At 34.6% G+C, this 20,298-nt stretch overlaps 1 protein-coding gene across 1 annotated transcript; it reads right to left on the bottom strand.

Annotated features, from left to right (window-relative positions):
* Positions 1-17,303: 17,303 nt before the first annotated feature.
* On the bottom strand, positions 17,304-17,762 carry LOC143591784 (uncharacterized). The gene has a single exon (XM_077071884.1). The coding sequence runs from the start codon at positions 17,760-17,762 to the stop codon at positions 17,304-17,306; it is 459 nt and encodes a 152-aa protein (XP_076927999.1).
* Positions 17,763-20,298: the final 2,536 nt, after the last annotated feature.

Below are 20,298 nucleotides of genomic sequence, written 5' to 3'. Positions count from 1 at the left end.
CTATAACTTGACAGTACGTGCAATATCCAAGATCATTCACGTACCGACAAGCAATCATTCATACTGTACACATATATCACATAGGGCATACACTTATCACTTAGGATAAGTGTATTAACAAATCATGTCGAGTATGCACACAGCCACCGAAAACATACAAGGAAATGGGGCTAGAACTCACCTGGATCCTGTTGCGTTCGTCGTTTATCGTAATTCCTTTCTTTAACTGAGCTCGGCTAACTGTTAAATATACATATATGTTAATTAACCGTCTAAACTAATTAAGTTTGCATTCTAGTTAGCCATCATATTTCTAAGCTGGGCTTGATAAACTAGATATTGGGCTAGCATGAGGCGGGCTTAGTTGTTTTATGTTCAATGGTCACCATCTGGGCCCAACTGTTTAGGCCCAACCAAACTCAAACTGGTCAGCCGAGAACTCTGGTAAAAAACACATGGTTGACCAAGAACCTTGGTTTGACCGAAAACCCATGTTTTCGGCCGAGAACTCATTGGCCGAGAACTCCCCTTGGCCGAGAACTCTCCTTGGCCGAAATCTTGGGTTGACCGAGAACCACACGGTTGACCACGGTTTCTCAGTTTGGCCGAGAACCCTCAGGTCCAATATTTCCATTTCAATTCTCCTATCCTACTCATCTTTACTCAACACTGATAACCATTTTATGGTTTATAACCAGAATTTCATCCACCTTTTCTATACAAACAAACCGTTTTACACCCGACACTATTCCATTATCTGGATCCAACTCGTTTAAGCATAAAGCTTGGACCTTTATAGATTTAAAACGTTCTAGGCTAGATCTAAGGCTCATAAATGAGCCGTACATAACCATAGGTCTATGGAGTTCATTTTAATCATCAAGTTTGCATTTTTATGAAGTATCTAGACCCAATCTACTCTATGGTCAAGTTACATAGCAAACCGTTCACAAAAATGTAACCTTTAACGTAAAGAACATACCTTTAAGCGTATTTAGGCTTCGGGTTAGCTTGTTTATGAACTATGATCTGTATCTATCTTGTATATGAAGATCTTATCTACGTTTGGCTTGATTTCGGTCTTGAATGCCTTCCTCTAGCTCGCGGCCGTATGAAGGTGTTTAGGTGTCTGTTTTTAAGGTGTAGAGAGAATAAGATGGATAAGTTGGATAAAAATGGAAATATTTAGGGTTTAAGGGGTATTTATACTCCCTTAAGCCCATGGACCTAAGGCCCATCTTTCCCTTTTAGTCCATGATTAATTATCTTTAATTAACCTCCTTATCTTTCCCTTTTTACCTTTTTTACTATTTTTCTATTACTCAAGTAACTTTCCATTATAAGAAATAATATGTAAAATATTATTTGAAAATTCGGGATGTTACAAATGAACGCACTCTGGGTAGCTCGAATGGCTAGAACCTCGTTTCTGACATCTTCACTGAACACTTAAAACTCTTTTTTTTCCATATGGCATCCTCACACTTAATTTCTGCTACGATGGCACGCTTGAAATAAAGGATTAATAATATACAAAGATAAAAACAAAAGCACATAATGAAAAGAAAGTACAAAATACAAAGTTGGTTTGCCTCCCGGTTAGCGCTGAATTAAATGTCTACAGCTCGACAAAACCTGAATTCCTCATGGCTGTCGAAATGAACACTTACCCAACGAGTTTTCAATATACGCTCGGTAGCTTACATGCCGAGTCCATAACCACTTTACAGCAATTGGCATGCTACTTAAATGATTGTTGCGGGGCCGCTTATTGATTATTTGTCCAATATCATGCAAGTTTAATTTCATGTCATTCTTTACCAAGCGTTCATCCCCATACTTGTTGGTTGGAATAATAAGTAATAGAGAAGGCACATGATACATATGGCATTCGTCAATTTCGGGTCCTATTTGTATTTGTTTTGTTTTTGTTTATCATGTAACCCGACCCGTTTTGTAAACCGAAACCTTTGATATAATCAAAATGATAGATTTTATGTGACAATATTGTTTGATACTTGTCGAGTCTCAAAAAACCTCCTTTTCGGTCCCTAAAATGCCTTTAAAACGCTTAAAACCAACTTCAGGGACCAAAACTGCCATTTTTACAAAGTTTAAAGATCTGGCCGCCCACCCTATCACGATATGCAATGGGTGAGGACCCTATGTGGTCGCGTGGCGCGATGGCCATCAGGTCAACTGCATGTTTGTTTTTTGTTTATACCTTACATCCTATTATCCAATCCGAATTTTTATACATTAGACCTCATGCATGACCCTTTCAAGCTTATCCTATTTATACCCACCCTCATGCTTCATTATTCCCTGTGTATACTTCATCTTCTCTCTCACATTCAAGATTTTATAGGTTGTTTTCATTGTTCTTGGAAGTTTGACTTTCAAAAGTCAAACTGACCATAATACTTGATTCTAACTAACATATTATTACTTATAACTTGTGATAAAACATATATATAATATACACCCCTTGTTACCTTTGGTTGTCACATCTCCAGTCTCGGTCGGTGGAGTGTCGGGCCTCGTAAGGCAAGGCTTCATGGATGACTCACGTGGTCCTTGATATATATATAATTATATAATTTGTTTATGCTTACTAACCATGCTTAACTTCTGCTCATTTTAGTTTGTATTTCATATTTTTTGAGTTCCATGGGTTTGTAGAGACTAGCCTCGGTTTAACCGTAAATAGCTCTAAATCGTAAACCGAACTTTGTTTACTAGTTTTGTTTAAATAATTGTATAAACATGCTTTATGTTAGATTTAAGTTTCTAAAATCATTTTTATGAGTTCCATGGTTATGGGTTTGTAGAATCTAACCTCGGTCTTGATCTAAAACAAGATCCGAACCGAAAACCAAACTTTCGTTTAAAGACTTTATTGTTGACTTTTTGGTTGTAAAACTTAAGTATCATAATATATAAATTATTATACAAGTTCTTTGATGTTTGGGCATGTGGTAACCATTCTTGACCTTATTCCAAGATAAAAACCGAACTAAACCGATTTCACTCGCTTAAGACACATAAGTGTGTTTCTAGCTATCAAGACTTGTATAATTCTTTAAAATCATTTATAAACTGATTTTAATTATTTTCTTAAAGTACTTGGAATGTTGAATCCAACTTGATCTTATAACAAAGTTTGGACCGACGAAACCAAACACTCGCTTAACGGACGTTGTTAGTTCTAAAACAATAGAACTACATACTTGATTAAGTCTTCTTAAATTTTATTGAGTTATCTCATAACATTTATTATTTTGAAAAGTTGACTTTGGGTTTGACCAATTACCAAGACCCGAACACTCGTTAAAACCCGTTTTAGTATCTATATTATAAAGGGACTTGCATTCTTGCATTTTTACCCACCTTATTACTTAACATAGGTTGAGTAAAATTAAGGGCTAGATATTTTAACCCGGTTTCGAGCAAACTTATATTTTTAAAGGACTGTTATTATAATTTCTTAAATATTTACATTTTAAACCTTAAACTTTAAATTGTTTGCATTTCTTATCATTTATTTTATTTAAAGATTTCCAAGACAACCTTTGTAATACAAGACTTCCTTTCATCTAGGCTTTGCTCGTTAAACCTCATCCTTCCAGTTACTTGTCATTTTACCAACCAAGTTTATTACTTGAACGTGAGTACTTTCATTCCCCATTTTTCCATCTTTAGTTTTGGGGGTGATATTGCATACCTATTCAAATTAAATGTTTTATACTTGAGTCTTAAACCACAAACTTTATTGTATACCTTACTTAAATAAATGCTCGATTTGGTGTTATATGCTTACATGCTTAATTGCTAATGTGTTTACCTTTTTTGGTTGGTGGATTCATAAATTCGAGTATATTTGGCATCCCCTTATATAAAGGTGTCGTTAATGTATTCTTATTAACGATTTCATATAAATCCGAATCTATTTGGCATCCCCTTATAGAAAGGTGTCGTTAATGTATTCTTATTACGATTTCGTTATCTAAATTGTTGCTATTATTTATTGTTTTGTATACAAGTTGTGGAATTTCCTATTATATACTTATTGCTCAAAAATATGATATTGCTCACCAAACTTTGTGTTGACAAATTCTATTTTATGCAACGTTACAAGTTTGACTTTAGGTTGACTCGAGGACTTGAAGGAAAACGTAATCAAGACTATTAGGATATTAGCAAAACGAACAATATATTATTTGCTATGGTTGAATTCGGTTATTGTATGAACAAGTTCTGTGACTTTTTATGATTTTATGAATTTAAATGAGTTGATTAAATATTGTCACTTTAAATAGTGTCTTGTGTTCTTGAGCAATCTGTTGCACCTCGGCATGTTCCGCCTTTGGTCGGGGTGTGACAGATTGGTATCAGAGCCAAGACTATAGGATAGGCCGTTAGACGTAACGGCCTAGTATAGTTTTGCTTTAGGGTCCTTATACGTGTTGCTTATACGTATTACCCTACTTGATTGTTCATTACAATTATATATTTAATTGATTATTTACTTCATTTTATCTTCAAAAAAATATACACATGCACACACTCTCATAGTCTTCCAAGATATCCTTACCTTAAACGCAAAAACATTAGTTTTTATATTGTGTTTTATGGATCACAAACTTAATTTGGATCCCATTATTTAAGATCCCTTAAAGGTTGCATTTATATCGGGTTTGTAGCCATCATAGAGAGAGAAACACTATGAAACGACCATTTGACAAAAAGATTCCAAGAATCGAAGGTGATTTACTTACCTGAGATGGTTGAATTGTAGTTTTCGTTTTCTAGGTCAACGAACCGTGTTATACATTTGCCGAATACAAGCGTTCCGGTCGCCATCCAAAATTTTGGTGTTGAAACATAAAAGCTGCGGTGGTTCGTGGACAAGTGTTTTTAACATCTCGTTGTATCTCTGTTTTTATTATATGTTATTATCGTTATTTGAGTTGAAAACATGAAAAAAACGCGATGGTACGTGCACATGTTTAGACTCCAACACGGTATTTTGTAAAAAAAAAAGAATTTAGTGTCGGAATATCAACTCATGGTGGTTCATGTACGATTTCCTGACTCTAAAAATCTCGAAATCTCAAAATTTTCAAACTACTGGACAATCCCGATAGTGATACGAGCTTTCACAATAACAAAAATCAACATCATTGCTCATGGTGACAATAGTGTTTTGAATTTTTTTTGTTAAAAATAATATGCAAAAACAACTAAAATACCCGAGGTAAAATGGAACAGAAATAAACAAAACAAAACAAGAAAAATTATTATTATTATTTTCTAGAAAACTCAAACAAACGATACAACACTAAGCGCACTAGCTCCCCGGCAACGAAGCCATTTTGATGCAATATTTTCGCTATCTAGTGAAAAACAATTAAAATTAGTTCCTAATCACCTAAGCAAGCTAGGGTAAGTAGGGTGTCGAACCACAAGGAGTATGTGGTCAATGTAACATGCAATAGATTTCTAAACTTATGAAGTAACATATTGTAGTTCTGATCACACAAGCAAACAAGTTTTAGTTTTAATACTGATTAAACAAATAACAACTTTCAACAATTAACAAAGACAAACCACACCCGAGATTTCAAGTAAGCAACTGAACAACAGTCTCATGCAACTTAACAGATTAACTATCATAGATCAATACAGACTGACTAACGGGCTAAACCTTAGACATCAACAATCGCTGATGTATATAAAATTATACATCTTTTTAGCTTCAAATAATCTCTAAAAACTGCAACTTCTATCAAATAATATTGTTCAAATAGCTACTTATCATGTTAAAATTTATTTTCATGTAAACCCAAGCCTCAAACGAAGAAACGAACGAAAAGCCAAAGAAAAATCAAAGAAAACACTGAAACACGCCCCCATGCTTTCATGTGCAAGAAAAGAAAAAAATCAGAATGAAAAGACAAAATACTAGACAGCTGGACATGCCCCCATTAGAAATGAGGGACTATTCTATCATATATTATTAAGGCAAGTTTATCACATGTTTACTTGTTAATCATCAAGGAAGAATGAACTGGATTCTTGATCTTAGATGGTAACCTTCATACACTTGATTTACTCAGAATTTCTTTTCTTGTCACATATATATTATATATAAGTATTTTTATGAAAGTTTGAAAATCAACCCCAAAATGATTAAACCCTCCGATCGAAGTGAAACGAAGATTTATTATTAGAAACATTTGTGTCCACAAATCGATACTTGGTTCTTTACCAATATTATTCTACATATACGATGGGTACACTTACCTCTTTTGTGTGTGTTTAGTCTTAGTAGAAATCACTTTTATAAATTTAAAACACGATCTTGTGTGAAAGCTATAAATCCAATCCTTTAATATTTTAGCACACTGCACGCACCACATCAATCGCTAACACACGGCATTGGTTATCAAACAGTCCCTGCCAGTGTGACCCAACTAAGGGCAATTGTAAGCTTTATTGTATCTGACTAGTCAAACAATCCAATAAGCAATTATTATAGCCACCGGCAAACTAATCGTTCTGATCAACATATACCTAAACTGACTGAATGCACAACAATACTAAACATCAATACTCATAGATTAATCAAAAATAGTTACTAATCATTCGTTCTAAATACATGAGAAAATACTGAAAGCTACAACGTTACATCCCCGGGTATGATTCGAGAAGACTAGCCGAGCATCGTCATCGATAGATCTTCAATTATGTTGAGGAAGGCCATTATTATTGATCAAGATATGATTGGTAGCCCTGGAATTCACCTAAAATCGCCTAATAACTGCTAGAAGTCGTAATAATGGTTTAGGGTTTGTAAAATAGAATATATAGGTTAAAACTCGTTTTTTCTCGTTTTTTATGTCCATCGCGATACACGATGGTCATAGCCTAATTCCATCGCGTACCGCGACCTAAGAACACCTCATATTTGGGTTCCTCTCGTTTAGAAACCCAAAATTCATATATTACGGGTCCCGTAACTCATTTTTTAGCCCTGGACATGCTCGTTTTACTTTTTGGTCGCCTTTTGTCAACCTATCTTGTTCAGTTTTAGCATTGGCTTTAGGTTTCTAATCCAAAATCTTCTCGAATCCTTCTAACACTTCCTAAGACTTAAATTTTTGCTCCGGTCTTCCCAAGATATCATTCCATGCTCGTACAAGTCTCCAATTTAGCATCTTTAACAATCAATTATCCGAAATACAAAAGCACGGATGAAGTACCAAAATTCTAACAATATACTCAATTAAACTAAAAACTAATACACTAATATGTATACAAAATACCCGACCATCATTCCACAGGATAATATAACACTCGCTCAGAGTGTCAACCTTCATGAATAACTTCTATATTGAGCTAACAGTGAAACCACCCAATGGATCAACAACTTTACATCTATCAATATCAACAAGCTCATTAGAGGATAAGATGGTCTTATTCCAGGCCTAATTAAAACAATACCCCCCCTCCCTCACCTCTCAATCCATACAGGTCACCCACTTGATATGGTTTCAATGAGAAGAGGGAAAACTATGGAGAAAGGATAACAAAGAGAGATTTGGGAACTTTTCAATTATCATTAATAATGCAAAACATACAAAGCATAGTACTTAATTGAAAACAATGTAAATGTTACTCCAATAGCCCCTAAACTTCCATCAATGACCCTACGACCCTTATTCTATTTAGACACAGTTTATTTCATAACAAAACTCCTCCCTTAAACTTTCTTGACCTCAAGAAAGGCTTAAGCAGCAAGTGAAACTTCCATATGGTTGAGAAGAAAGTTTCACCAACAAGAACATTGTACCCGAACTCATTAAAGTATTTTCAAATTATACCAACCGGAGGATGATCCTTCCAGAACCGAACTTGAATTACAACAAATAATCTTTCCACAAGCATGACACTTTGGACCCACACACGCAGAGTAGCATTATGACTTTCTTGAACCATCAATTGCTCTTCCAAAATATATGTATTGACCACTTGACCCATTTAGTAATGAAGTAGTCATGCCACAGCTTATTCCAACCATTATCAATAATTTGGTAACCCCACTTGACCAGACCAACAAAATTCAACCAAGGAACCATCCAAACATCATACCATGTGGATAAGAAAATTGATTTCTCTTCGATCAAATATATGTACTTCCATATAAGTACTTTCTCTATCAGTTTGTGTGTCCAGAAAACTCCTCAAACTTGATATGTTATACAACTACCATGACACTTTTGTTTTCCATTTGTGCTGCAAGCATCTTCCAATCAAAACTTTATATTTTTGTTTGAACCATGTATATACCAATTTTATTGCTATAACATGGTCACTCACATGAGCATCTCCAACCCAACCTGAATAGCAAATCACCAAAACTGTGGAGAATATATGAGTAACTTGGAAGATTGGTGAAGCAACCCAATGTATAACTGGTACAGGTACTTTGGAGGAACAACAAATAAATTATTCTTCATCATGTTCAACTGACCAATTGTAAGCCCAAATGGACAAAGATACAAAGATGAATATAGTCTCCATTTTCTCAATAAAATAACCCCAAAGATGAAAGACCCTTAAGACTTGGCCTTATGAATTAAAAATAAGCCCAGAGATAAAAATAAAAGATGCAAAAGAACCCAAAGATGTAAGCCCACATGTTTCCATTCCTTTATTAGTGACTTTAGTATCCTTTTTTCCTTCATCTACAATAGTAAAACCAACAACTAACAAGGTACTACAACACCTTCCCTTTCCTATAAAGATTTCATGATGTTCAACCACACCGTAGACAGAATACGTTATATATTCACCCTCCAAAGTAACGCATGATTCTAATATGTTATTTATTTGATGAAATTGATCTAAATATTTGTGAGATTCAGTAAAATTTGAAGTAACTAGTTGCATCTTCCTCTCTTTATTCATCTTAGTATAAATATAGTCATTCATGATAACAATGGAAAACCATAGTTCAAATTTCCATTTGTGCCACCTATACACCATTGCCTTATATTTCCATATGTGCCACTTATACACCATTGCTTCAATGGGACCTCCATATTTGAAGCTGGTGTTTTCAAGTAAAACATACAATAAGCCAGCAGTTATTAGAAACACGTGTATGAGATACTCTTTTATGTAGGGGTTCCTGATTCCCATATGCTTAATCACATCAGTTTCTTCTTCAACGGACTTAACCACTAAACTTGTATCAAACTGATACTCAATAAAACCATGAAGGATACCGCAACTACTTAGAGAATATAAAACTCTTTGCCATCACCATATGCAATATGTTCAAGCTTTATGCAATTATCCCCATACCGAGGTAGCATGTGTGCTTCGTCTAACTTTATCATGTTGCACATTATCTTAGTTGCAACATCAATTCCTTCTTATGATTTATGTTGATTTTCACTCATATTTTCAACTAAATAACCTTTCCATCCCGATTTCCATTCAAAAACGTTGACATCTATCGAATCAATACCTAACTACCATGTGCTCTTACGCTTGATCATTAGAATCTCAATAACATTATGAATTGTTTCACCCTGGTTTATTTCCACCTTTTTGTCACTCTCCTTTGAATTAACAACTATATCCATACTTATTTTATATTTAAATACTTCAGGCATTTCATCGAACGCCTTACGGACATACTCATTATTTTCATATTTAGAAGGAGGATATGATACAAATCTTCCTTCATCATCAGTTGAATAAAATTTGTTTTTGAAAAGATAAGAACATACCACCAAATCTACCACTGATTACGCTCGTTCCTCTAATTTGTGATTAGAATGCACTTCACTGATTCGTTTCATACAATTATTTGATAGTTTTTTGGTACCTGACTGTCACACCCCGACCAAAGGCGGCGGAACATGCCGAGGTGCAACAGATTTCTCAAGAACGCGATGACACTATTTAAAGTGACAATATTTACTCAACTTGTTTATTTCTATCAATAATCACATATACAACTTGTTCACAATAAAATACAAACAATTACATCTTCGTTAAAGTATCCTAAAGGTATGGTCTAAGTGATGAGTCTTTGATCTTCACAAGCAATTAAATAGTAGACCTGTAGCATGCATAAAAATAAATTTGATCAATAAGAATGTTGGTGAGTAATACACTAGTTTTGACGTATGTATATAACGAGGCAAAAATCACAATTCATATGTGTAAATAGAATAATGCAACAACCATTGTAAATGTAAAGCAAATAATTGTGGCTCCTTTCTATTTGGTAACAACCAAAATACTCGGAGAATGAGGATCCTTTCTAATTGGTAACAATTAACATACTCGGATAATGATGCCCTATGCTACTTGCACAAGGCTAAGTAGTTAGTGGTGCGTATGATCAAACTTATTGCGTTCCAACAACAACATAAAAATAAACACTTGTGCACATAATCAAATTGAGGCATAAACAAGATCGAGCAAGTATTCGTACAAACACATAATGTTGAATTGTGGATTTGATAATGAGATCATAAAACAAGTAAGTTTGAATATGGTATGCATGTCACCCCAAAAGTATAAAAGCGTAAAAAGGGGGAGTGTGATTACTCACATGAAATAAATAACTTGAAGGGTTGTTTTTGATACACCGGGATAATAAGTTCAACGAGTGAGGTCTAGGTTAAAAGGGTTTCGGTTTAGAAGATGGTCTTGGAAGACTTTAAAGTACAATAAAATGACAAGTTAAATAATTAATCAAAGTTTGAGGTTTAAAAAGTAAATACTTGAGAAATTAAAGTAACGGTTTTTGAAAAGTAAGTTTACTCAAAATCGGGTCTCGGTATTCTATTCATTAGTTTTACTTAACCTTTTTTAAGTAAATATATATAGGGTATAGTCGCGATAATGCAAAACCCTTTGTTAAATAGATACTAAAACGAGATTTTTACGAGTGTTCGGTTTAGTCGGTTTGGGTCTTGATAAATTGTCAAACCCGAACCTGACATTTCCAAAGTGATACATGTCATGAGATAACTCAATAAAATTAATAGAAACTTAACCAAGTGTGTAGTTCTATTAGGAAGAACCTCAATGTCCGTTAAGCAAGTGTTTGGCTTTGTCGGTCCAACCTTGTTATAAGATCAAGTTGGATCCGACATACCAAGTATTTTGAGAAAACAATTAAAACTAGCTTCATAATATAGTTTTAAAGAAAAATGAGATTCGGTGGCCCAAAACACATTTAGTGTGTCTTAAGCGGATGAACCCGGTTTAGTTCGGTCTTGGTTCGGTCCTTGACTCGGTATAAGACCGAGGATGGTTGCCACATACCCAATGCCATAGAACTTATTAAAATGAACTTAGAATTTATAATACACAAATCTTGCTTGTAACACATTAATAAATCATTTTAAATATAAAGCATTTAAACAAGAGTTCGGTTTGGTTCGGTCCTTGACTCGGAATAAAACCGAGGATGGTTGCCACATATTCAATACCATAGAACTCATTAAGATAAACTTAAAAATAATAATACTCAAATCTTTCATACAATATGTTAACAATAAAGTATTAAACAAAAGTTCAGTTTTGGTTCGGCTCTTGACTCGGGATGAAACCGAAAATGGTGGCCACATACCCAATACCATGGAACTTACAAAAATGAGTTTACAAACTAAAATAAACAAAAACTAAACAAGATTAGTAAACATTAAACAAGTTAGAAAGTTAGTCAAGGATTGCAATAATCCTCCATGTAGTCTTGCCTTATAAGCATTTCACCTCAACCGACCATGACCGGAGAAGTGAAAGCCGAAGGAAACAAGGGGTAAATATTATATATATATATATATATATGTTTTAATAACAATCTTTAAGTAACAAGAATTAGTTATAAACAAGGTTAGCATTAAAATGGAAGATGAATTAAGAACTTGAAGAAAGGATGCTTGGATCTTAGATTGAGAGAGTTTGGAGAAGAAGGAGCAACCAAAAAATGGTTGAGATGGTCTTGTTTATATAGGGAAAGAGTAAAGGGTTAGTAATAAGGTTGCTTTTGAGGTTTACATGCATTTGGTTAAGTTTAAAAGGTCAAATAATGCACAAAACAACAAATAAAATGAACTTGTGACTGCAGGCCTGACTAGGCGCCGCGCGACCCCCTGTCCCTTAGTGGTCGTGCGACGCGGCGCCCCTAGGGGTGGGGTTGGTCTCCAACTTTGATTGTTTTGCAGATTTGGTCCCTGCAGATCATTTCGAGGTGTTTAAAGAGTTATAGGAGCATTTTAAGAGCTGTAAAAGGTGGTTTCGCGATCCGACAAGCGTGAGATGATTATGAAACATAAAATCTATCATTTTAATAATATCGAAGGGTTCAGGATACGAATCAGGTCGGTTTACAATACGGAGGCAAAAACGAATCGAATCGGAAAATGACGAATGTCACATTGATGGTAGAATTTTGTGCTGGTTGGATGATTTATCTTAATTAGTCGCCATCATTGTAACCGCTAAGTGTCAGTTCTCGATTTGATTTCTTTGATGCAACGCTTGTGTCAGTTTTCAACTCTTCATCCTTACCATAGGAAGTGTGTTGATGCCTCTGCTTTGCAGTAACGATCATTCTAACCCTAGGATCTTCAATTGAGTTGCAATTAAAATATAAAGCATGAATAATCAATCGATTACAATTAGCCTAATCGTTTCCTGGTGATTCTAATGTTACTGATGTGTGATTCGGCTTATTCACATTCAATTTTGCTATCAATGCTTTAGTTTGTTCGTTTTGCTGCATCATTGACTTAATTCCGTATTTCATATCATCAGTTGCTCGATCTTGTTTTTTTAATGTGTTTTCTACTAACAAATCGTAATCTGCTAGTGTATTTTCTGCTACTAAATTGTATGTTACAATAGATGAATTAGTTAGAGCTCCAAAAGGATCGAGAAGCTCTGATACCACTGATAGGGTTTCAGTTGAGAATGGATGGAAAACTATGGAGAAAGGAGAACAAGGAGAGATTTGGGCACTTTTCTATTATCATTCATTATGCAAAACATACAAAGGAGGGATACTTAACTAAAAACAATGTAAATCTTACTCTAATAGCCCCTAAACATAGAAGATAAAGCACAGATATTCCTTCGGTAGATAACATATTTCCTCCTATTAGATGGTTTCGATTGAAACATGTCGACAGTAACTTGCCAATCTTGCATTCTTACTATATTTGATATGGTTGGAATTCCCAAATACATAAACATCAATATTTCCAGGTCTATATAATCTAAAACTTTAGCCAATTGTTCCTCACACCCACATCGTATAAACTACACTTATTTAAGTTTAATTTCGGCCATGCCAGGATTCAAATAAAAACAACTAATTAAGAGCCCTAACAATATTTGTCATATTAGTATCACACCACTCTCCAACAACAAACACATCATCTACATAAAACAAACCAAAAACATAAACCCATCCCCCCCCCCCCCAAAAAAAAAAAAAAAATCCCCCCTAACTTTTTTTAAAAAGCCAGGCTAGCTGCAACAATATCTTAAAATGTATAGTAAATATCATACATAGCTAAAATGAATAGAAAAACAGACAAACAATCTTTCTGTTTTATACCTCTCTCAATTTGAAACTCCAATATCGGTCTCCCATTTATCAAAACTAAAGTTCTAGCAGACTCCGAATAGGCGAACAAGTCATTATCCAACTTATCCATATAGAACCAAATGAAACTCATAATTCCCTAAAAAAAAAAAAAAAAAAACGTCCTACAACAAGAATCATACACCATTTTCACTTTTTGAATTTTTTTTTTAAAAACCAATGAGTTTCTTCGTTTTTTCTTGTACGAGTCAACAACCCCATTGATAATAAGAGCCCCATCAAGAATTTAGCGACCATTAATGAACATCAACTGTTCCACACTAACAAGAAAGTCAATAACCTTAGCCAATCTTGCCAAAACCTTAGCAATAATGTCGTATTGCAAATTAATCAAGGTAATAGGTCTATAATCTATGACTAACAAAGGACTGGCCCTTTAGATTTTTTTTTCCTTGAACGGCAACTTTAATTATTCATTTTATAGTAATTATTATAAAGTAATAAAGCATGAGTTACAACAAGGGCTATCCACTTTAGGAAACTTTTATTCACTTGTAGGTAGGTTATGGGATTTAACTTAACATATTTTTATAAAGAGTGAACACATAAAAGGTTTTATATATTTATGAATCATAATTACGTAAATAAATACAAAGAATGTTGATAAATATATGCAATCATACAAAGGTTTAAAGTGCATGCAAACATGCATTTTGTGCCACTATCACATGTTTGCACTTGTAAGTTGATTTGGTTCATAAGTCATAACTAACATATGGGATTCGAAGTACTGGACTTATCCTAAAGTTAGGCAAAAACCAATACTGTCTTTCAACACTGTTCACTATTTTTAAACTTTATATATAACATATTTTATACTCCATTGCTTATCACTTAATAGAATTAAAATGTACCGAGTTTATCAATGCGTGAGTATTCTATGTGTGGGATGGTTCGGCGATGTTACTATGACTCTATGAGTGGAGAAAAAGTTTGAGTACTTTATATTTGAAAGCCAAGTTATACTACGTAGTATATATTTTAACCGTTACACGTGTAATTGTTCTACTAGTTACTTGGTTTAGTTATATGCAACTAAAAGGTAACTGTTTCAAGACTCAACCAATTTAGGGTGAGCATCTCACGGGTTCGTGCCCGTCAAACCCGTGTACCTGACCCATCAAACCCATTTAACAGACCCGGATTTAAAACCGTGACCAGGTTCCATGGCTAAACGGATTACGGTCCGGTCCGATTCCATACCCGTAGGAACTCTTATAACTCGTGGACCCGTGATGATTAATAGTCAGCCCACTTTCACGTACCTTATACGTACAGTTATACTTCCTTGATTCTTGGAGCTTAACCATCGTTCAAGGCTTCATGCAATCCAAGATCCATCGATTTTGATTTTTATTAATAGTTGTTCATAAATTGATTTTTTGAGTCGATTTATTTGAATGCTCAGCTCAGTTGCTCACTATAACCATAAAATACTAAGGTGTAGATCATAAATTCATCCAAAACAATCACTGTTACATGAGAATGATTTTTATTTCTAGAAACAAACAGCTCATGTATTCATTTGTGTAATAGTATATGCATGTTATAACATAGAAACGTTTTAAAGCAAAAATGGTTCCATGATCAGAACCCATTTAAAACCGGTTCCAGAACCCGATTAAAACTCAGACCGACCCATATGAAATGGTCCGGTTGCGGGTTTGGAATCCCTTATAAATTATCCCGTTGCACACCTCTATCTACCATTGCATACGTGAGTGTTTTTTTTTAATTGAATCTAGTATATATATGCTTCTTATTTACCCGTCTTTCCCTGGACCACTTTTCACACATTAATATATTTTTAGAAAATTATTTCATAAAAAAGAGCATTTTATTCTCTTTAATTTAAGTATGGTATTGTTAGAGTTTGTTATTTCTTTAAAATTAACATTTTACGTGATTACCAATTAGTATCGACAATGAGTCAGGTCGGGCGGGTTCAACTAATGGGTCAAAACATGTCAATACAAAAACTGGTTAATTTGGTTTCGGTTGGGTTCATGCTGAAAGGGGCCAGGTTAAAATGGTATCGGGTCAGAATGGGTTTCGGGTTAAAACGGGTTGGTTTGAAAAATGGTTTATTTGAATTTTTTGTACATTTTAGGCACCCGTTACATGGATGACATTATTTTCACGTACCATGCTTGATAAACGCGTATTCAGCACCACGTAAAGCGCGTAACCCAACCTTGTTAGGCACCCGTCACGGAAACGCATGAGTAATCAGTGTGAGTTACACACGTGATGTCATTTTCGGTTAAGCATGAGTAACGTGCATTCATGTGTCGTTTATGTGTGTTCAATCGTCAGTTACACGCGTACTGGCTTTGCATGAGTTGCACGTCCAATTTCAGGTAACGGGCATACCATCATCGGAATTACGCGAGTATCTCGCTGCATCGTGCGGACCTTTCACTAGTCTAATTTAAAAAGTAGCAGACATATGCTTTTAAAGTGATTGTAAGAATCAGGAAAGAAAAGAGAGGGAGGTTGGGCTAAAAGTTATAATGCTAAACCCGGCCCATAGATCTTTCATAATATTTTAAATTTATTTTTATTTTTTTACCAAGAAAATTTCGTTCCTCTAAGTCATTGTTATTTGCAAGGCTGAAAATGTACATAATTAATTTATTAAACCAGGAGTTTAGTGATACACTGATTGATGCACTTGTTCGCCTAAAGAACCAAAATAGATAAATAGCTCATATGACGCTGGGTTCATAAAGCCCATGGTCCGAAAAGAGTGAGAACGACTCTCTCAAGTTCTCAACATTTGACCATTCGATCCCTTATGAAAATGGTATATGCAGGGCCCACTTATCTGTGAATAAAATCATTTTTTAGGCTAGAGGTGCAAATCCTAACCGGTTAACCGAACCAAAACTGACTCGAAACTGGTTATTAACCAATACAATAAAAACATATGGTTAGAAATCGGTTAAGCAAAATCCGTTTTTACTACGGTTAATGATCGGTTATTACTGTTAAAGTCAATATGATCGTTTTAGACCGTTAGAACTCAGTTGTTTACCCTTTAAACCCCTTGCTCTTAATTATAGAAAAACATATATTAGGTGTTACGGTCCGATTGTGCCATTTTGGAGCGTTTCGAAGCTCGCGATTTGAGAGCGTCTTTTTTGCAACCAGTTAAGCAATCACTCCTATTATATTTAAAGTTAACACTTATATTTTAGGAAATTTAGACTAGAATTGTTATTTGTTACAAAATTGAAAATTGAGATTATCACTAGTTAAAATTTTAAAAGAAATTAAAATTGACTAATGGTTAATGCGTTGGACTATTAAAATCCAATTTTTCTATATTTTATATGTTATAGACTATTGTTCTTAAATTTTAATTTAGTTGAAGAATGAAGATATATAAGATTTATTCTAGTTGTATGCATTGATGTACATATTCATTACTTGAGGATAGAGAAACCAAATCATATGTACATTTCAAAACACTAAATATATTCTTTGCAAACATATTATTTTTCTCACTAGGAACACATATAAACTCCAATAAAAAAATCTATAGAAACTTAAAATTTTGACAACACAATCCATTATTATACCTTTTTTTCCAATCAATTCATAATTCTTCTAAATTCGTATACGACTCGGATTCAAGAGCAAGAGTGAGCATACAACTCTCGGATCGACTAAGTCGAAGGCTCTTTCTACCCTTCGAAGGGCTATTTGGCGTGGACCTTAATAACGATCTAGGCGACTCCACATGTCGCCTAAGAATCTGTCTCATGGCATCAACCAAGACAGCAGGAGGTGAATCCGGACACATTGATTTTCGGCAAAAGTTCATGTGACGTGCCACGGCTTCTTCGGTGCTGATCAGCCCTTTGGTTCTTGCAATCTCGTCTTTCACCGCCTCTCCACACAACCCGCAGAACCAGTTGCCATGATACGTTTGTCGAATATTATTCATGTACGCTTGTGTGCACTCTTCCATTAATCCGCAGCAGTCGCACTTTGCGAACACTAATAGTTCCGCGGCTGGCATCATCATCGTGTCTTCAATAACAGCCGTAGACATAGAGGAATAAGAGTGGTTTTGTTGGGAGGATATTAAATGATTAGAAGATGGAATGTGAGTAGAATGAGAATACATTTTGGCAGATCAGTTAAATATATAAACAACAATGTGTAACGGTATGGAAGGTAGTTGGTAGTGAATTGTGCTGGTGGTCCTTAAATATTTTAAACTATGCCCTTCAATGTTCAAAACATGTCACGTATTATCTTTTTAAATGATATCCAATAAATAGTATTGTTAGATATTTTACAAAATGAAGTTTTGTAAAATTATGTTACTCTTTTATTATTCTAACTTGTAAGGTGTAACTAAAACACCAAACTATAATCACTAATTATTCGCTTGATCGGGTGTCACACCGCCATCACTACCAGCACCTAGCAACAACCTACACTTTTTATCCCACCCAACATCAGTCACACAACCTACATCTGCATTGAATCTCAAAAGTCCATCCAACCAGTCATTTCTTGTTGTTGTCTTCGCCCTAACCCCAGCCTCGTTTTTTAAATTGCTTGGGTCACACTAACATGCCATCATCGCAACCGACTAAACGACATCTATTTAGCGGTGGTCTATATAAAAACTTGAACTTATTGGGTTGATGTTTTATATTGGAAAGATTCATCATTTATATTCTAGATACTTTAGGTCTAGTGGTGTATTTTTTACGTTTAAAGGTAGCTATGTAATATTGTACAAACTAAAAGGACCATTTGTACTTTACTTTAGACAACAATATATTAATATTAGTTGCCAGCAGAATGTACACTTGTCATAAACTTCTATGCCCAGCGGCCCACTCCCAGTTAAAAGAAAACTGTGATTCTTTGTAGTTTGTACTACGGGTAATTGGTATTGATTGTTTGAGATAAACATTTTTCTTTTTTTTTGGTTATTATAGATGATATAAACAATTATTACTTTTTACTATATACACGTTGTATATAAACATTTTTTAAATAAACAACCCCTGGCCATGTTATCTAATACTTACAACTAGAAATCTAACCATTTATTGACACATGTATTAAACGAATTTTTTATAAATGATAAGCAAAAATGTGATAATAGTATAATCCATGTGTACAAAGTACAAACGTTAGTTAGATTACACTGACAATTATAATTGAGTATGTGAATCATTAACATGAATGTGTTATAAATTTATAATTAAAATAACTAAAAGATATCAATAAAAACTGAGTTTAAAAAATATAACATACAAATTATTGTATTTTAGATGTACGGTAATTGATAGTAAATGACTGAAATATAACGATTTGTGTATATTTTTAAACTCATAATGAAGATTATTTTCAACAAATTTTGAAAAAAGCAGATATATATTAAGTAGTTATCCACCCACACATATGACATATCATTTTCCGAAAATAATGAAACCTATTGGCCATATTATTTCCACGTTTACATGGCCGACGTGCACTGGCTTAAGCCTTTGAGATATGTTTCCGTGTTTTCGCATTCCATATATCATTTATGTTTTTTAATTGCTAACGTGATTCATTTACTATTACTTATTCATTACAATTAATACGATATTTAGCCACACTTTCACGAGTCGTCCTCTAAATGGATGGGCATTAATTAAGTAATGTACACAATTTGACTTTTACATTTTATAAATCAAATCAACTTTAGGATTACTTTCATTTGCATTGATTTCTTAAAAATTTGATTGGTTGCATTTTTTATTTGATTTAGAAACGTGTGAGATGTCATTGACCAAATATTTGAAAATCGAATTACTTGAATGTTTGGGTTTGCTGGCTAGTCAAAAACCTCATCGAACACAACCTTAGTGGGAAAAGACGTGCACATGTCTAGTTGTACTTGCACAACAAACACATCGTTGGTCGCAAGCTATTGCGCTCGCCTGATTAACCTAAGATAAGACGAAACCAGTAGACCTTGATCATAAGCGGACAACTTGGCTGACCTTCGAGCGCCACACGGAGTCTAGAAAGATTGCTCTATGATAGAGAGCCGCCTCACATATAGCTCTAAGCTTAATAAGAGCCGCCTCACATATAGCTCTAAGCTTAATACGGGTTGTTCGCTTCCTAGCTTGTCCGAATAATACAATACAGTAAACTTGAGAAATCTGCAATTTGCCTCCCTGGTTTATAACGTCGCTGGATGTATTAACCACTGAAAAAGATTTTGTGAAGTTTGCGCCACTATGTTTCTCCGGCGGGGTCTTCTGACTCCTGCCGTCAGTTGACCATCCGTTGACTGTTGGTATTTTAGTAATAATACCGACATATAAAGGATATTTTAGTAATCTTCTAATAAATTATCATCATCATCGTACTCAGTATATCCCACCAATAGCAAAGCTATAGTAGGGTCTGAGGAGGGTAAGATGTAGACAGCCTTACCTCTACCCCATAAGGATAGAGAGGCTGCTTCCGGTGAGACCCCCGGCTCGATAGTAGTTTTGCATCAAGCCTTGGACATAAGGCACATAGCACTCAATCATCGGGACACCGGCTGATCGGTGCATGTACCCTTG

Source organism: Bidens hawaiensis, unplaced genomic scaffold (assembly GCF_021521415.1).
Source record: "Bidens hawaiensis isolate Kalapana, Puna unplaced genomic scaffold, B.hawaiensis_p1.1 tig00040055_1, whole genome shotgun sequence".
Lineage (NCBI taxonomy): Eukaryota > Viridiplantae > Streptophyta > Magnoliopsida > Asterales > Asteraceae > Bidens > Bidens hawaiensis.
The sequence above is the reverse complement of the archived record's forward strand: the minus strand, read 5'-3'. Positions and strand labels throughout refer to the sequence as shown.

What these genes read in the sequence shown, in the direction of transcription:
- LOC143591784 (XM_077071884.1), bottom strand. Translation starts at nt 17,762, where the DNA reads ATGTCTACGGCTGTTATTGAAGACACGATGATGATGCCAGCCGCGGAA.